Raw genomic sequence first — 20,144 nt, 5'->3', positions numbered from 1 at the left:
CCGGACAGAACTCCCAGTGGACTTCGGGATGCCGTCGTGGTGAGAGGACGACGGTGGTTACCAGCTATGCCTCCCAGGTGTTGTGAGGGGACGCCTGGGCGAGGAAGTTCCTGAAGTTTGGAAGAATCTTAGCCAGTTCCTAGCCCACTATTAACATCTCCTGTTTGCCATTCTTCGCACCCTCTTCTATGGTTGTCTATGGCTCCACGATTATATTCAAGATCGGACTTATGGGCTTTTAGGAATACCCCCCATTCCTGGAAGTGGCCCACTGGCCTGGCTAAGAAATACCTCAAAGACGGATCCTGGGATCCTGAGAGGTGGCACGAAGGCGTTGGGGAATTTAAGAGTTCTTTATATGCATTTTTAATTTGTTTTTTAAGGGGTGGGAGGGAGAATGACCGGGGTGGGTTTGGGGGGTAACCCACAGTTGTCGGGGGGGCCGGGGGGGCTAGTTCCTATATTGGGGAGGGCGTTTCCATCAGCATTGTGGGTGGGAGGGGCAGATACGGCGGGAGCCGGGGGCCATATCGTGTTAGGGGAGGGCGCACTCGCTGTCTGCGGGCGATTGCATGCTCCGGCCCTCAATGCTCGTCTCGCACCCCGGGTTGTTCAGATCCTCAGGTCCTGGGCCTCCGGTTGATGTTGTGCAATGCCAGGTCCAAGGTAAATAAAGCCCCCCTCATTTGTAATCTGGTTCTGGAGGGGGGTGCGGACCTGATATGTATTACGGAGACCTGGTTGGGCCAGGAGGGGGGGTCCCCCTCATTGAGATATGCCCTCCGGGCTTCTATGCATTCCATCAGCCGAGGTCCCAGGGGAGGGGTGGGGGGGTGGCGGTTCTGGTAAAGGAAGGTCTCGCCCCAAGGGAGGCCACTGTACCTCAGATAGCTGGATGTGAGTCCCTCCTTGTGAAGTGGGGACAAGGGAGGCAGATGGGCCTGCTGATTATGTACCTGGCTCCCTACCACATGTCGGCGGCCCTGCCCGAGCTCCTCAACGTGATTGCCGAGGTGGCGGTGGAGACCCCAGGCTTATGGTCATGGGGGACTTTAACCTGCCGTCTGTCAGCAAAGCGTCTGAGGCGGCTCAGGAGTTCATGGCTTCCATGATGGCCATGGACCTGACCCAATTAATTCATGGGCCCACTCACACGGGAGGACCCACTCTGGACTTGATTTTTGTCTCTGGACAGTGGATGAATGATCTCGAGATAGGGGAGTTAGTGATTGAGCCCTTGTCATGGTTGGATCATTCCCTTCTTAGGCTTGACTTTCTAACTGCCACACCCTGCCGCAGGGAGGCGGAACAGACCAGATGGTTCTGCCCCAGGCGCCTGATGGATCCTGATAGGTTCCAGATGGAGCTTGGGCCATTTCCTGAGGCTCTGACTCATGGCTCGGCTGAGGAGCTGGTGGTCGCCTGGGATAGGGCGGCCACTGACGCTTTGGACCGAGTTGTGCCTGTGCGGCCTCTGACCTGTCGCCGAGTCTACCTGGCTCCTTGGTTCTCCGAGGAGCTGAGGGAGATGAAGCGCCAGAGAGCAGTTGGAGATCTAGTCGCTCCGAATCCGACCGAACACTTGTAAGATCTCATATTAAGACTTACCTAGTGGCAATAAAAGCGGCAAAATGTAACTATTTTTCCGCTCTTATCGCATTGGCAGATAATCGCCCAGCCGCCCTGTTTAGGGTGACCCACTCCCTCCTCCATCTGGGAGCGCGGGAGGATCCCTTGCAGGATCGTGCTGAGGATTTTGTCCAGTATCTGCACGATAAAATCACTCAGATTCGGGAAGGCTTGGTCTCTGACTGGGTAGGTACAGACGGGATGATGGGTGCTGGTCTTGAGACTGCCATTTGGGAGGAGTTCGACCCTGTTGCTCCTGAGGACGTGGACAGGATACTGAGGCGGCTGAACGCAGCCACATGTTTATTGGACCCGTGTCCCTCCTGGTTGGTGCTGGCCTTCCGAGAGGTTACGCGAAGCTGGCTCCTGGGGATTATCAACGCTTCCTTGAGTGAGGGTGTCTTGCCATCCACCTTGAAAGAGGCGGTGGTGAGGCCCCTCCTCAAGAAGCCTGATCTGGATCCGGCTGTTTTGGCTAACTACCGTCCGGTCTCCAACCTTCCCTTCTTGGCGAAGGTTGTTGAGAGTGTGGTGGCGCGACAGCTTCCTGGGTGCCTGGATGAAGCTGTCTATCTGGATCCGCTCCAGTCCGGCTTCAGACCTGGGCACAGCACAGAAACGGCATTGGTCGTGTTGGTGGATGATCTCTGGAGGGCTCGGGATAGGGGTTGCTCCTCTATCCTGGTCCTGTTAGATTTCTCAACGGCTTTTGATACCATCGACCATGGTATCCTGCTGCACCAGTTGGAGGGGGGGCACCGTTCTGCGGTGGTTCTCCTCCTATCTCTCCGACCGGTCGCAGTCGGTGTTGGCAGGGGGCAGAGGTCAACCCCGAGGCGCCTTGTTTGTGGGGTGCCTCAGGGGTCAGTCCTCTTGCCCCTTCTGTTCAACATTTATGTGAAGCCGCTGGGTGAGATCATCCGTGGCTTTGGGGTGGAGTTCCATCAGTATGCTGATGATACTCAGCTGTACATCTTCACCCCAGGCCATCCCAACGATGCCCTTGAAGTGATGTCCCGGTGCCTGGAGGCCGTGCGGATCTGGATGGGGAGTAACAGGCTTCGACCCAACCCTTCCAAGACTGAGTGGCTGTGGCTTCCGGCGTCCCGATATAGCAAGCTGGTGCCATCGCTAGCTATTGGGGGCGAATCACTGGCCCCCACGGAAAGGGCCCGCAACTTGGGCGTCCTCCTGGATGCACGACTGTCTTTAGAAGAGCATATGACGGCCGTGGCCAGTTGGGCTTTTTATCAGGTCCGCCTGATTCACCAGTTGCGTCCCTTTCTGGATCAGGACTCCTTACTCACAGTCACTCAGGCACTCGTCACTTCCCGCCTGGACTACTGCAATGCTCACTACATGGGGCTCCCCTTGAGGAGCACCCGGAGGCTCCAACTGGTGCAGAATGCGGCCGCGCGGGAGATTATGGGAGCGAGGGGGCGCTCCCATGTGACACCTCTCCTGTGTGAGCTGCATTTTCTTCCAGTGGTCTTCCAGGTGCGCTTCAAGGTGTTGGTTACCACCTTTAAAGCGCTCCATGGCATAGGACCTGGGTATTTCCATGACCGCCTTCTGCCGCCGATAGCCTCCCACCGACTAGTATGCTCCCACAGAGAGGGACTCCTCAGGGTGCCGTCAGCCAGGCAATGGTGGCCGGTGACCCCTAGGGGGAGGGCCTTCTCTGTGGCAGCTCCTGCCCTCTGGAACGATTTGCCCCTAGAGATACGAAGGATATCGGATCTCCGGGTCTTTCGCCGTGCCCTGAAAACTTTTCTTTTCCATCAAGCAGGGCTAGCGTGAACCCCCCCCCCTTTTTAGCCTTTTTTAGTTTTTTAGCTTTTAAATTGTCAATGGGTTTTAATTCGAATTGTTTTAAATTTGGGCCAAAGTTATGTAATTCTTTTAATAATTTTAAATTTTGTATTGGTATGTGTTTTAGTTCTGGCTGTGCACCGCCCTGAGTCCATTAGGAGAAGGGCGGTATACAAATTGAATAAAATAAATAAATAAATAAAAATGGAATAAATTGAAATACATTGTTAATAATTAAAAGATAAGGGAAATTTTGAGAAAATAAATGAAAAAAAAGTTGGGGTTGCCTGGACACCATAGTGGAAAATAGAAAATAGAAAATAAATACAGCAATAGAGAGAGATGGAAGAGGAGTAGAGAGATGGAAGGGAGGAAGAAGGAGAGAGAGGAATGGGAAGAAAGGAAAGAGGGAAGGAAAGAAGGGAGGGGAAATAAGAGTAGGAGAGAGGGTTAGAAAGGGAGAAAGAGAGGAGAGGGAGAAAGGAAGGGGAAGTAGAGAAGGAGTAGGAGAAGAGGGAAAAAGAAAGTAGAAAAGAAAGAAAGGAGGGAGATGGAAGAGATTGAGAAGAAAGATTGCTGTACAATAAAAAAAAGATGAAATGGAAGAAAGGCAACCCCAAACATGCATAAATACACTAGGATAAAGAATGAGTTATTAAAAAATAAAAGAGAATAAATATGAGTTCAAACAGAAAAATTAGAATTTGAGGGCAAATAAAGATGTTGTTTATACAAATAAGCATAGAAATTTTAAGACACAAGCAAAAAATGTAAAAAGGAAATTTTGGCAAAAATTGTAACTGAGTAAAATGTATTTGAATATGTTAAATTGTATAAGTTATGATATGGCCAATACTCTGTTCATAAAATATGCGGGTGAAAATGAGGGGGGGGGTCAATAAAACTTGATTCAAAAAAAAAACAACAATGACATTCAGCAGATACGAGGAGTTCATCCCTGTGTTCTAGCTGTAGTTACCTCACAGAATCCTCTAGGTCCCATTACCTGCCTTAAAACAAGACTTCTGTTTACTAAAGAAGTGGTGACTAAAGGGCATATCCATGTAATTGTTTTGAAAATATATATATACCATTACCATTGCTAGTTTTCATATTGTTTTTAATCTCTTGTACTTTGCTCATGAGTTTCATCAGCTTTATACAATAAATTGCTCCTCCTTCTTGGTCTACTACTTTGTTGCACAATTTTCATTGCTAATTGGTGATTAGAATAATTTCTGATATCTTCACTGGCAAATGGACCTTTTCAAATTAAAATTCAGTCACAAGTTAAGATTTTTACAGCAGACATTTGCAAGCTAGTGGATATAATCATTTTTCAATTTAATAATTTCCTTCACTGAATTATTATTTAAGAAGAAGAATACACCATTATATTATGTCTCCAATGTTACTGACATACTATTACTAGCTATCGGATTACAGATTGTACCTAAAGTGTTCAGATTTATTAGAAAGAAATCAGCCTGTTGTCTCCTAAAGGTAAGATTATGACCTGCTAATTCATGAATTACCTTGTTTCTATAGGAGGTTAGCACCCACTCTTCTCCTAGGAAAATGAAATATTCTAGGAAATATTAAAAAGGCAGATTATTATATTTTCCCTAAAGGAGAAACTTGTTTCTAAAGACAAACTCAGAGCCTCAACTCCCTCCCCCTCCACCCCCAAGCAGATATTTTGGTGCCAACCTATCTACAAGACAAAGGCTGGGCCAGCTTATCTACAAAACAAAAGACATGGTCCTCAAGACATGATAGGATTAGCCCTCACTCAAGATCCAAACCAGTACAAAGCCATTAAGCCATAATAGGAATTGCCCAAAGCCCCTTCATTACATCATCACCCAGAAAGATTCAACCAGGCCTGGGACTCAAGACAACTTACAAAGTTACCCCTGCATGGCCCCATGGGAGTCTGATCACCAATCAGAGTACATTTCTTACACAGAAACAGGAAGCTCCAAGAGAGGGTATTAATCTCTCCCCCTCTCTCACCTATGTGCTCTTTTTTACCCAGGACCTCAAACCATGTGGTCCTGTCCACCATTAAACCATCTTTCCAAGCAGTCTCCATGTTTCCAGTGTCTTTCTTCCCACTTGGAACTGGACCCAGATGGATATTTCCTCCAACAATTTGGCACCCCAGATAGGACTCCAAGCTAACCTGACCAATGGACCTGGTCCAGGTAAGCCTCCCTTGCCAGCACAGGCTCATTTATTTATTTATTTATTGGTTCGATTTATATGCCGCCCTTCTCTGGAGACTCAGGGCAGCTTACAATGCATTAAACAATAGCCTTCATACTTTTGTATATACCTGCTTAGTAGGGCTTTTGGGCCCCCCCAAACGGTGTTCTTTTTTATACAAAGTCAGCTTATTGCCCCCACAAACCGGGTCCTCATTTTACCTACCTTCGAAAGGATGGAAGGCTGAGTCAACCTGGTGAGATTTGAACTTGCAATAATTGCAAACAGCTGGTGTTATCTTAACAGTGCTTTAGTCTGCTGCGCCACCAAGGCTCATTGAGTCTGTGGGGGAGTTTTTCTGGACCTTGGCCATTTGGAACAAAGGTTTTAAAGGTGTTTTAAGTGTTGAGCTCAAAGGCTGCTTGGAAAGAAGGTGAGTACCTCTAAATTTTAACTTTAAAAGTCCAAAAGGTGAAAGAGAATGTCTGTGAATGCACTTGAGAAAAAAATCCCTTCTCTGCCACAGCTGGATCTTGCTTCCTCTATGCCTTTCCTAACCACAGAAAGCAGATCCTGGAAAGTATAGGAGGTCAGACCCAGAGCGCAAGACCTTCTGTTAAGAAAGGGAGAGAGTGTGTGGGAAGGGGTTGAAAGGCAAGTGAGAGGTTCACTCTTGGATGACTGGCTGAGCATCACTGAGCAGACCCCTATTCTGGAAAGGAGGTACCCATACTCTGAGTAATGTCGGTGGACAGAGTCCTTCCAGGCCATTTGCCTGAAAAACTGAGGGGTTGACCACAGGTTAAAAGGTACCTTCACCTGTTGGGGGCGGTGTATTCTGCGGTTGCGAGGGACCCAAGTAAAAGAAAAGAGAGTGGAGCCTTGGAGTCTTGTCATGGACAGTAGGAAGAGCAGACCAAGAAATGGGAAGCTCAGAGTCTAGGATCCCACTGAAATATCCCTAAGGGAGACTGATGGAGGCCTGGGGTTGGGACAAATTGCCTGCCCAGGCAGGAATGAGGAAGATGCACATGTGCAAGCTATGTGAGAAATGGACTCTGCTCAGGGATGAAGCAAGAAAAACCAATTTGGCTAAATAAAGGTACTTAAGAGAAAAGGGAAATATATAAATAGGAATGTTGAGGGTTTTCTTTAGTTTGTTTTTCTCTTCCTCTCTGTCTTTCATGCAACCATGTGATACATTTGTTAAGATTTGTGCCTTCCTTAATTTAACTGAGATTTATGGTGGGAATGACCAGTGTGTGTAAACCTGAGAGTTCTATTTTCCTCTATTTTTCCTCCTTGTTTTTGTTTTTGTGTTTGTGTATGTCTAAGTCTTTGTGTGCCCTCGAGGTAATTGTAACTGTTAAATGTATCTGATCCCTAGAGACAATAATTTTAAATTATTAGAGAGAAAAAAAGTTGAAGCAATGAAAGAGGGTGGGAGAGAAAAAATAAAGAGAGAGCCTTTGCCCTATGTTTGTCTGGCCAACAAGAACAGAGTAAAGGGAACTTTTCATTTCATTTCATTTTTTTCTCCTTCCCTCTCTGTACCCTTAAGTACAGCCCAAGTTTATGAGGAAACGTTTTAAGTTCATTTACAATAACATTTTCATTCTTGCATTTACTGTGTGTTTAAGTGATTTTATCTGTCCATCCTTTTTCTGAAGCATGTGAATCCAATTTTTCTTCCTTCCTCATCTGTGATGTCTCCATTTTGTTATAATTGCTTTATCTGTTTAATAACTGTAGTATTGATTGGGTTTTTTCCCTCAAACTCTGCCTGCAAGTTATCTACCCATCTCCACTTCAGCCCCCCCCCCCATCTCTAATCCTTTTACAATGCCTTTCCTGGGAAGATTACCCACAAAGGGGGGAGGGGGCCTTGTTCTCATGTCTTTCAGTCCTGCACAGATGATTCTGCAACCTGTAGAAGCAGATCACGCTGATCCAGATGCTGCCTCAAGAGGAGACATTCTATCCATTTGAGCCAGAAATTGGGTTTGGGTACAGTCACCCACCTGAAAGCCATCACAGCAACCAGAGTGGAGCAGACTTCCCAAGACTGACTGACCACCTTTACCACCAGGTGAAGCCTAATGCTACCCAGCAGACATAAAAGAATGGACCCTCAGGTGGACAAGTAAAGACTAAAAGACTCTTTTCAATCCCCAGAAGACAGCTTCTCATTTCTTACACAGGAACTTGTGTAAGAAGTTTCTTACACAGGACATTACACAGGACACAAATTTCTATTTTGTCTCCAAGTTATTATCCTCATAGGCTATCTCTCACAAAAACACTCACATTTGTCAATTAAAGAAGCAATACAACTAATTTCCATATTCCTGGCTCATAAATACATTTTGCTTGAATGAGATTATAACTGTCTCTTTCCATTTAAACAGGAGCACATAAAATATCCAAATTAAAACAAATGCTAATATTTCAATATAAGAGTGTTTTAATACAATGTTCACTTAATTTGCCTAAAGATAAGAGCAATTTTTGACACAGTTAATATGTTGAAGCAAATAAATTTCATTAATAATTTATAGAGGATACATCTTTATCATCAATGTCAGTTTAATACAATTTTTCTAACCCCATATTTTATGTTTCTCCCAATGTTTATAAAAAAATTAAGTATTCATTTTTAATAAGGCTTAATGCTTTTAGTTACATGCCAAAGCACATTTGGTTACATTCCAGAAGTAACTACCATGTTCCCAGTTGCCAAATGAACACTGGTAGCTGGAAATATGGTGACCACTTCCAAAGTCTGTGCAATGAATCAATCCTTTCCAGTGTTGCAGGCCTGGAACTCTTCAAAAGATAAGTGAGGAGAGTATGGGACTTGATGCGGTGGGAAACCATAATGGGCAGGATCCATTGCAGTTGTATATCAGATAATGCCTTTACCTTGCTGATACTTGTGAAAATATGACAATTAAATCACATAGGGGGACACACTCTGGACTTGATTTTTGTCTCTGGTCAGTGGTAGAATGATCTTGGTAGAGGGGATCTAGACATTAAACCCTTGTCATGGACAGATCATTCGCTCCTTCACTTGGACTTTCCAGCCGCTTCCCCCCGCCGCAGGGAGACAGAACCGACCAGATGGTTCCGTCCCAGGCGCCTGATGGATCCCGAAAGGTTCCTGACGGAGCTTGGGCCGTTTCCTGAGACCCTGGCATACAACCTGACCGTAGACCTGGTGGCCGCCTGGGAGAATGTGGCTGCCAGAGCTTTGGACCGTGTCGTGCCTTTGCGGCCTCTGGCCCAATGCCAATCTCAATTGGCTCCTTGGTTCTCCGAGGAGCTGAGAGAGATGAAGCATCGGAAAAGATGCCTAGAGAGCATTTGGAGGACTAGTCGATCCGATTCTGACTGGACACTGGTGAGGTCTTATATCAAGACCTACCTAGTGGCGATAAAAGCGGCAAAATCTAACCATTTTTCCACTCTTATCGCATCTGCAGAGAACCGCCCAGCCGCTCTGTTTAGGGTGACCCACTCCCTTCTTTGGGGGGGGGAGTGTGGGAAGATCCCTTGCAGCGTCGAGCTGAGGATTTTGTGCAATTCCTGCATGATAAAGTCGCTCGGATTCGGGAAGCTTGGACTCCGACTGGATGAGTCCAGGGGAGGAGACAAGGGTAGGTCTTGAGAATATTATCTGGGAAGAGTTTGATCCTGTGGCTCCCGAGGATGTGGACAGGGTTCTGGGTAAGATTAGTGCCACCACGTGTTTATTGGACCCGTGTCCCTCCTGGTTGGTACTGGCCTCCCGGGAGGTTACACAAGGCTGGCTCCAGGGGATTATAAGTGCTTCTCTGAGTGAGGGTGTCTTTCCCGCCGCCTTGAAAGAGGCAGTGGTGAGGCCCCTCCTCAAGAAGCCTTCCCTGGACCCAGCTGAATTAGCTAACTACCGTCCAGTCTCCAACCTTCATTTTGTGGTGAAGGTTGTTGAGAGTGTGGTGGCACGACAGCTTCCCCGGCACCTGGATGAAGCTATCTATCTGGACCCGTACCAGTCGGGCTTCAGGCAGGGGTACAGCACAGAAATGGCATTGGTCACTTTGGTGGATGATCTCTGGAGGGCTCGGGAGAGGGGTTGCTCCTCTGTCCTGGTCCTATTAGATCTTTCAGAGGCTTTTGATACCATCGACCATGGTATCATGCTGCAACGGTTGAGAGGGTTAGGAATAGGGGGCACCATTTTGCGGTGGTTCTCCTCCTTCCTCTCTGACCATTCGCAGTTTGTATTGGCAGGGGGGCAGAGGTCGACCTCGAGGCGCCTCGCATGGGGAGTGCTGCAAGGGTCGGTCCTCTCGCCCGTTCTGTTCAACATTTATGTGAAGCCGCTGGGTGAGATCATCCGTGGTTTCGGGGTGAAGTGTCATCTGTACGCTGATGATACTCAGCTGTACATCTTCACCCCAAACCACCCCAATGATGCCCTTGATGTGATGTCTTGCTGCCTGGAGGCCGTGCGGGTCGGGATGCGGAAAAATAGGCTCAGACTCAACCCTTCCAAGACCGAGTGGCTGTGGCTTCCGGCATCCCGATATAGTCAGCTGGTGTCATCGCTGACTATTGAGGGTGAATCTTTGAACCCCACAGAGAGGGCTCGCAATCTGGGTGTCCTCCTTGATGCACAGCTGTCTTTAGAAGAGCATATGACGGCCGTGGCCAGGGGGGCTTTTTATCAGGTTCGCCTGATTCGCCAGTTGCAGCCCTTTCTGGACCAGGATGCCTTGCGCACTGTCACTCACGTCCTTGTCACCTCCCGGCTGGACTATTGTAATGCTCTCTACATGGGGCTCCCCTTGAAGAGCACTCGGAGGCTCCAACTGGTCCAGAATGCGACCGCGCGGGTGGTTATGGGCACAACCCCTTGTGCCCACGTGACACCCCTCCTGCGCGAGCTGCACTGGCTCCCAGTGGTCTTCCGGGTGCGATTCAAGGTGTTGATCACCACCTTTAAAGCACTCCATGGCATAGGACCCGGCTACCTTCGAGACCGACTTCTGCCACCAATAGCCTCCCACCGGCCGGTTCGCTCCCACAGAGAGGGTCTCCTCAGGGTGCCATCAGCCAAGTTATGTCGGCTGGCGACACCCAGTGGGAGGGCCTTCTCTGTGGGAGCCCCTGCCCTGTGAAATGAACTTTCCCCAGAAATGCGTAAGATCTCTGACCTCCATGTATTTAGCTGTGCCCTCAAGACCCTGTTGTTCCGCCAGGCCAGGCTATCAATGTAATGATTTTTAAATTGGGTGTTTTAAATTTTGGGGTTTTTAAAATTGAGCTGAAATTATTTAATAATTTTAATTATTTTTAACTGATGTCTGTCTTTGTGCTTTTAATAGGCTGTACATCGCCTTGAGTCCTTCGGGAGAAGGGCAGTATAGAAATAAAATTATTTATTTATTTATTTATTATTTATGATAATGGCATCCCCACCTGTCTAGTCTGAAATAAAATTAATCAAGCTCTAGTATGGATTATTATCCCAGAACTGGGGAGATTTTGTTGGAAAATTAGATAACTATCTTGTGGCCTGTATTAGTCCTGATAAGTCATAAACAACTCCAAACTGATTTCTTTTTGTCCAATACTGCAAATGTACTACTCACAAAGTATCTCTTTGCTACACAAAGCTTAAGATAAAAAGTTGCAGTACAGCAAGTGGCACCTTAAATAATGTTAGATAAATTTTGTTCCTGGATTAGATGACACTTAAATTTTATTTTTAGTTGAACTACTTTGATGCTTCTTACCTGCAGTATCAAACCAATGGTCTTGTTTTCTAGCCTTTGAAGAATTAGCTCTGCATGAGGCTAACACAGGTATATATATTTTTGAAGGAATTTCAAAACACTCAGGCATGCTGACTTCAACATTATATTCAATACATTTTTCAGAGAATAAAGGATAGTTGTGCAGAGCATCCTTCTGTAAAAATATGATATAGATTTAATAACATAATGTAATAGGATCCTTATTTTTAAAAAACAAGATTCAAAGGAAAAATATGGGATTGTATTAAGAATACATCTCTGAACAATTGAAATTAATGGCTGAGAAATATGGAATATCTTTTTTAAACATACTCTAGTGCATGATATATCAAAAGAAAGTTAGAATAAATGAATACAGAATTTCATACAAACTCAAAAAATTATCAAAACCATAGCCCATTTAAACTAACAGCATGAATGAGAATAGAAATATAAAGTGCTCAGGAGACAAATATATTAATTTTCTATATTAATTATTATTTATAAATTATTCCAAAGGGAACCTAAACATTATTGTCCACTAGAGTTCATTATCTAATTCAATCAGACTTGTTTTGGCTAAAATACATGCGCCATAAAATTGCACATATGACAGCAACATGTTCTTTAATTCTTTTTTTCTGTTTAAAACCTTTCTTAAATAGCTGCCCAGGAAAAAGTCATAAATGTTCCATTTTGCACCATTATCAGTTTTTAAAAATCCATTTTTTTTAAAGCTTTGGTGATTTTATAACACAAGAAAGAAAATAAGACTCCAAAAGATAGATAGGAGGTGCAAAAGGAGCAAAAAGTTCTTTTTCAGTCTGTTTTATGTGCAATAAAAATCTGCCTAACTAGCAGTTTTAAAGGTAATGTATGAAGCAAAATTGTAGTAGTGTTTTAAATAATTAGCATTTTCACCTCAACTCTTGACAATCCCAAGGCTGCAACTGCAACTCGAACGCTACTGCTCTCAAGTGTTCCTGTGGCCCTTCTCCTCTCATATTCCAGAGCAGACATATGTTGCTGTGCTGCAATAGCTAGTGCTTTTTCTCTAGCTTCATTGATTAAAGGGATCTTCAGCTTTTCTTTAAGTATATCAGTAAGGAGGCACTTCAGATAAAGAACTGGTGACATTTCTCTATGACCTGTAATAAACAAAATCATTTGTCATCTGCCCTTTACTCACAATGCAGAGGAGACAATGAGTGAGCAAGAAAGTTTCATCACTACAAAGTGATGCTGTGCCTCTTCTCTGTTGCTCTAATGCTGGTAGGAAAGCATCATCATAAACTACACAGTAAAATTCTGCTTCTGCAAATTAATTAGCATGTCAGTATTAAATCTAGAACAACAAAGTTGAAAATAATGGAGAGGTTCGGTAGAGCCAACAACAAATGTTGCAGATTTATCTTTTAACAAGGCTTCTGTTCCCTTAAAGACCAAATAGGAAATCCATAATCTTTTGGGTCATCCTTTCAGAAATCTTTCCTTACTTGGTTCCTCAATGCTTCAATAATGGCAGAGCCTCTAATGAACTGTCTTCACTGGAAAAGCTCTTAGAATTTCAAGGAAAAATTCAGAGATGCAACTGCCTTGAAAATAGCCCATGTTGAATTGTACAACACAGTCAAACATCAGAAATTGATCACAGGCGTGGGTGACAGAATGGACTCTCAGTCAGAGAAGATTACTGTTTCTGGAAGGTCATGATCTCCAGTTAGCATGCTTTTCTATAGTATGATAAAAATAAAACCCATAGATATTTTCAAAGATATCATATAAGAAATGCTCTACTTCTAGTATGGGAAAAGGTGAAAGCAGAAATTTACATGAAAATACCAGTTTGTCTCTCAAGAATGGAAGCATTTATCCATCCAAATATAGTAAATCTGGAAAAAATCTTAATATATATTTATTTATTTTAAATAAATAAATAAATAAATAAATTTATTTCTATACCGCCCTTCTCCCGAAGGACTCAGGGCGGTGTACAGCCTATTAAAAAAAGAAAGATAAACATCAGTTAAAAATAATTAAAATTATTACAAAGTTGACATTTGGTAATAAGTACCTTACAATTAAAAATGATTATTTGAAGAACACACACACAACTTTTCTTACTTCTTTCTACTGTTAAAAACTTCACTGCACCTTAAAATTTAATGTCTGTCCCTTACCTTCACATGTGCTGTTAATGTACAAAACATTTGTGCTGTCCATTGGAATTAATTTTGAAGGCAATGGCAAGCCACATATACCCTCCACCAAATATAAAAATTCCCCAATCTGAAACACAAGAATGTATGCAAGTCAGTTCTTGGAAACAATTCCTCAGAATAAATTAGAAGTTCCTTGGATTACCTAGTTCAAAATGATAATAAGGTACAATAGAGTGACCCTTATTAACTCAAGTTTAGAAGAAAAAAAAATAACTGGACAGCTATTTGGTACAGTATTCAATATTTTGAATATCTATCTACATGATGCCATTCTCACATGAGCTATTTTTAAATGCTACAGCAGAGTTCAAGTTCAAACTCAGAAAGTATCATTACCAAATTTGAAAAAGTTTTACCTCCTCCGCTGACTCTATATGAAAGTTTTAATTAGTTACTTAAGATGGAAACATGTTTAATCAGGAAACAAAATTCTACTAGTAAAAGTATGGCAAAATTTTCTTTAATGAAAAAAGATAAACCACAGTCCCAAAATAAACAGTAAGAAAATTATAGTCAAACATGTACTATATAGCCTTGGTAGTACAGTGGTTTAATGCACCCTGTAATTAACACAGCTGCCTGCAATTTCTGCAGGTTCGAATCTTACCAGGCTCAAGGTTGACTCAGCCTTCCATCCTTTCTAAGGTAGGTTAAATGAGGACCCAGTTTGTGGGGGCAATAAGCTGACTTTGTATAAATATACAAAAGTATGAAGGCTATTGCTTAACGCATTGTAAGCCGCCCTGAGTCTCCAGAGAAGGGCGGCATAAAAATAAAATAAATAAAATAAAATAAATATATTATCTTTATATATACAGCATATTTTAATGCTATTATTCTTAACATTACTATTCAATTTCACTGAAACTAAGTTTAAGTTGCATCACATTATTTTTTCATTCCAATTGTCATCATGGTGACTTTAATTTATTTCAGCATATAATGAAATTTACCTGCTCATTGATAAAAATAATCACACAATAACGTTTTCCCATCTTAAAAGGAAGATAGTGGAGATTAAGAGTGATAAAATTATCTTGGTCCACAAGTACTGTATCCAATGGACTAAAGAACTCTTGCAAGCAATTGGACTCATTAGCTGTCAGAACATAATAGAGAAGTTTATATGCAATATAAAAATTAAGAAATGACTGGCAGATATCTGAAACATTGCTGTGTTTTTGAGAACTAAAATATACAATGTAATTCAAATTAATTAATTGGATTGGAAGTTGCTGTGTCTTATCTATTAAAAAGAACAATTTGTAAAAAAATTGCATGCACACAGTATTTTAGAAAGCTAGTAAAAAATCAGAAAGAGAACATTTACCAGCATTGGGGTTTTCTTCCTGATTATATATTCCAAATTCACCTATCACATCATGTGCACCCTTTGGGAAATTTGCTTCAGAACTAAGCAAAAAGAAACAGAAACAGAAATGAAACAATTAAATAACTTAAGATTCCAGTTGTAAAAGCCAATTTGATTTTAACATTAAATTGCATTTTAGGTTTCTTGACACGGTACAGATTTGATTTGTAATCAAAATCAAATCTGTAGCAGGAGAGCAGGGGGCCGCATCGTGTGGTGGGGATACACACTCGCTATCTTCGAGCGATTGCATGCCCTGGTCCCCTTAGCTCTTCCCGTTCCCCAGGTTGCTTAGAATCTCATGGCCCAAGTCTCCGGCTGCTGTTATGCAATGCCAGGTCCGTAGTAAACAAGGCCCCCCTCATTTGTGACCTTCTTCAGGAGGGGGGATCGGACCTAGCAGGCATTACGGAGACCTGGTTGGGCCATGAAGGGGGGGTTCCCCTTGTGGATATGTGCCCACCAGGCTTCCGCACATTTCATCAGCCGAGAGCTCAGGGCAGGGGCAGGGGAGTAGCGGTTATTATAAAGGAAGGTCTTGATCCGAGGGAGGCCACTGTACCTCAGATAGCCGGATGTGAGTCCCTTTTTGTGAAGTGGGGTCGTGGGGTGCAGATGGGTCTGTTGGTCACGTACCTGGCTCCCTGCCACGTGGCAATGACTCTGCCTGAGCTCCTCAACGTCATAGCCGAGGTGGCGATTGATACCCCCAGGCTTTTGGTCATGGGGGATTTCAACCTGCCATCTATCGGTGAAACGTCTGAGGTAGCTCGGGAGTTCATGGCTTCCATGATGGCCATGGACCTGACTCAAGTAATTCATGGCCCTACTCACATAGGTGGACACTCTGGACTTAGTTTTTATCTCTGCTCAGTGGTCGAGTGGCTTTGATACAGGGGATATAGGCATTGAACCCTCGTCATGGTCTGACCACTTGCTCCTTCGACTTGACTTTCTGACCGCCGCACCCTGTTGCAGGGAGGCGGAACCGACCAGGTGGTTCCACCCCAGGATAGGTTCCAGATGGAGCTTGGGCCATTTCCTGAGACTCTGGCTCACGACTCGGCTGAGGACCTGGTGGCTGCCTGGGATAGTGCAGCCGCCGGGGCTTTGGACCGTGTCGTGCCTTTGCAGCCTCTGACCCGGCACCGAACTCACTTAGCTCCTTGGTTCTCCGAGGAGCTGAGGGAGATGAAGCACCGGAAAAGACGCCTAGAGAGAGGTTGGAGGGCCAGCCGGTCCGAATCTGACTTGACACTGGTAAGGTCTCATATTAAGACCTACCTAGTGGCGATAAAAGCGGCGAAATCTAGCTATTTTGCCGCTCTTATTGCGTCATCAGATAATTGCCCAGCCGCCATGTTTAGGGTGACCTGCTCCCTCCTCCATCTGGGAGCGCGGGATGACCCCTTGCAGGGCCGAGCTGAGGATTTTGTACACTATCTGTATGATAAAATAACTCAGATTCGGGAAGACTTGGCCGCTGACTGGGTTAGTTCAGACGAGATGACTGAGGCAGGTCTTGAGAGTGTTATCTGGGAGGAGTTCGATCCTGTGGCTCCCGAGGACGTGGACAAGATCTTGGGACGGCTGAACGCGACCACATGTTTATTGGACCCGTGTCCCTCCTGGTTGGTGCTGGCTTCCTGGGAGATTACACGAGGCTGGCTCCAGGGGATTATTAATGCTTCTTTGAGTGAGGGTGTCCTGCCGGCCGCCTTGAAAGAGGCGGTGGTAAGGCCCCTCCTCAAGAAGCCCTCTCTGGATCCGGCTGTTTTGGCTAACTATCATCCAGTCTCCAACCTTCGTTTTATTGCGAAGGTTGTTGAGAGTGTGGTGGCGCGGCAGCTTCCCCAGTACCTGGATGAAGCTGTCTATTTGGACCCGCTCCAGTCCGGTTTCAGGCCTGGGTACAGCATGGAAACGGCATTGGTCGTGTTGGTGGATGATCTCTGGAGGGCTCGGGGTAGGGGTTATTCCTCTATCCTGGTCCTGTTAGATCTCTCAGCGGCTTTTGATACCATCAACCATGGTATCATGTTGCGCCGGTTGGAGGGATTGGGGGTGGGGGGCACCGTTTTGCTGTGGTTCTCCTCCTATCTCTCCGACCGGTCACAATCTGTGTTGACAGGGGGGCAGCGGTCAACCCCGAGGCGCCTTGTTTGTGGGGTGCCACAAGGGTCAGTCCTCTCGCCCCTCCTGTTCAACATTTATGTGAAACCACTGGGTGAGATCATCCGTGGTTTTGGGGTGGAGTTCCATCAGTACTCTGATGACACTCAGCTGTACATCTCCACCCCAGACCATCCCAACGAAGCTTTGGAAGTGATGTCCCAGTGCCTGGAGGCCATGCGGGTCTGGATGGGGAGAAACAGGCTTCGACTCAATCCTTCCAAGACTGAGTGGCTGTGGCTGCCGGCGTCCCGGTATAGCCAGCTGGTGCCATCGCTGGTTATTGGGGGCGAATCACTGGCCCCCACGGAAAGGGCCCGCAACTTGGGCGTCCTCCTGGATGCACGGCTGTCTTTAGAAGAGCATACGATGGCCGTGGCCAGGGGGGCTTTCTATCAGGTTCGTCTGATACGTCAGTTGCGCCCCTTTCTAGATCGGGACTCCTTATGCACGGTCACTCAAGCACTCGTCACTTCTCGTCTGGACTATTGTAACGCTCTCTACATGGGGCTCCCTTTGGGGTGCACCCAGAGGCTCCAACTGGTGCAAAATGCGGCTGCGTGGGGGATTATGGGAGCCACAGGGCGGTCCCATGTGACACCTCTCCTGCGCGAGCTGCATTGGCTTCCGGTGGACTTCCAGGTGCGCTTCAAGGTGTTGGTGACCACCTTTAAAGCGCTCCATGGCTTAGGGCTGGGGTACTTATGGGACCGCCTTCTGCCACCAATTGCCTCCCACCGGCCGGTTCGCTCCCACAGAGAGGGCCTCCTCAGGGTGCCGTCAGCCAGACAATGTCGGCTGGCGACCCCCAGGGGGAGAGCCTTCTCTGTGGTGGCACCTACCCTCTGGAACGATCTACCCCCAGAGATACGAGTGATCCCAGACCTCTGGACTTTTCGTCGGGCCCTAAAAATTTACTTTTTTCAGTTAGTCGGGCTGGCCTGATTCCATGCTGGTTTTAACGTTTGATACTGATTTTAATTGAAATGTTTTAAATTATAGGCCAAATTTCATTTAATTATTTTTAAAAATTATTTTAAATTTTGTGTACAAATGTTTTTATTTTGGCTGTTCACCGCCCTGAGTCCGAAAGGAGAAGGGCGGTATACAAATCTAATAAAAGATAAAAGATAAAGATAAAGATTTAACACTAACTGAACATCAGAAATATGCATACCATAGTATAAAATATCAGGGCTGTACGTGCTTTAAAAGTTAGTATCTGTACACAACCTAAAGTCTGGATTGAGGAGGCAAAGGAATTCATAAATTTTAAAAAAACATTACTAAATAGAAATTATTGGGAAGAATAATTTCAATAATGTTTTGGGCATGACCATGAACACAGTACTTTCAGTTACACATTCAAGTAGCCAACTTGTTTTAAACTTCAACACCAGCCTGACAAACTGCACTTTGAGTATAGTAAAGACTTACCTAGTAAAGACCTACCTTTTAATTTTTCCTTGCCTTATTTTGCTGATGTGATCAAGTATCTCAGGATCCATGATGCAACTTGTTGATTCAATTAAAATGACACTGCAAAAAAAGTTATCTAAGTTATATGAAAGCCTATAATTTTCACAAATAATAAAATAAAATTATTTTCCAAAAACAGAATCTAAATGCTTATTTAGATTTCCAGGATGATATCTAATTTGGTCGTGACAGAGGGAAAGTTATGCAAACATTTTACGAGCAGTCTTTTTGTCTCAACAAGCCCATCCAAATTTTGCAAAAAATATTGTATGAATAGATGGCCAATCTTCCTGAATTGCCAATGTTAGTTACTGCATGAGGGTAATGAGAATTACCAAAAATTTCCTTTATATTTTCCTTATTAAATTTTTGTCCCACCTTTCTGTTTTCCCCAACACCTCAATAATGCCATCCAAACCCATTTTTTTCATATGGGTCCCAGCAGTTTGCTAAGGTCCTGATAACACCCATAACATTTGATGTCATCCTTAGAATTTAGGCCTATGTATCTTAAAGCTTATGGGGAGTAGCAGTGTTTTTAATATGTGTACCAGATGTTCCCCCTTCATGGATTACTGCCTTGTCATGGTGAAAAGGCTTGCACAGCACAATGAAGCTATGAGCTATGCTGTGCAGGGCCACTCAAGACGGACAGGTTTTAGCAGAAAGTTCTGACAAAACGTGATCCACTGGAGAAGGAAATGGGAACCCACTCCAGTATCTTTGCCATGAAAACCCCATGGACAGTACCAAAAGGAAGAAAGATATGACACCGGAAGATGAGCTCCTCAGGTTGGAAGGTGTCCAATATGCTACTGGAGAAGAGCAGAGGGCTAGTACTAGAAGCGCCAGAAAGAGTGAAGTGACTGGGCCAAAGCCGAAAGGACGCTCAGCTGTGGATGCATCTGGTGGTGAAAGGAAAGTCCAATGCTGTAAAGATTTTTTCTCCATAGGAACCTGGAATGTAACAGCCATGAATCAAGGCAAGCTGGACATGGTCAATCAAGAGACGACAAGACTGAACATCGACATCTTAGGAATTAGCAAACTAAAATGGACAGGAATGGGTGAATTTAATTCAGATGACCATCAGGTATACTATTGGGGGCAAGAATCCCTCAGAAGAAATGGAGTAGCCTTCATAATCAATAAAAGAGTAGGAAAAGCAATACTGGGATACAGTCCCCAAAATGATAGAATGATCTCAGTTTGAATCCAAGGCAAACCATTCAATATCACAGTAGTCCAAGTCTATGCCCCAACCACTGGTGCTGAAGAGGATGAAATTGACCGGTTCTATGAAGCCCTACAGCACCTTATAGAATTAACACCAAAAAATGATGTCCTTATTATAATGGGGGATTGGAATGCTAAAGTAGGAAGGCAAAAGATAACCGGAATAACAGGCAAGTTTGGCCTTGGAGTACAAAATGAAACAGGGCACAGGCTGATAAAATTCTGTCAAGA

The 20,144-nt window shown here is 44.6% G+C and overlaps 1 protein-coding gene across 1 annotated transcript in view; it reads right to left on the bottom strand.

Annotated features, from left to right (window-relative positions):
• CFAP47 (cilia and flagella associated protein 47) overlaps positions 1 to 20,144 on the bottom strand; it is a 596,979-nt gene that overhangs the window by 337,931 nt on the left and 238,904 nt on the right. Inside the window, exons 40-45 of the mRNA XM_087871295.1 lie at positions 18,651 to 18,737; positions 14,985 to 15,067; positions 14,608 to 14,753; positions 13,613 to 13,721; positions 12,354 to 12,580; positions 11,433 to 11,607 (exon numbers count right to left, since the gene is read on the bottom strand). Of these exons, the coding sequence (XP_087727421.1) occupies positions 11,433 to 11,607; positions 12,354 to 12,580; positions 13,613 to 13,721; positions 14,608 to 14,753; positions 14,985 to 15,067; positions 18,651 to 18,737 (827 nt within the window). The remainder of the gene's footprint in view (positions 1 to 11,432; positions 11,608 to 12,353; positions 12,581 to 13,612; positions 13,722 to 14,607; positions 14,754 to 14,984; positions 15,068 to 18,650; positions 18,738 to 20,144) is intronic.

Source organism: Pantherophis guttatus, chromosome 5 (genome assembly GCF_059756535.1).
Source record: "Pantherophis guttatus breed Tessera chromosome 5, ASM5975653v1, whole genome shotgun sequence".
NCBI classification, from domain to species: domain Eukaryota; kingdom Metazoa; phylum Chordata; class Lepidosauria; order Squamata; family Colubridae; genus Pantherophis; species Pantherophis guttatus.
Note: the sequence above shows the minus strand (reverse complement) of the source record. Positions and strands in the feature narration are given on the sequence as shown.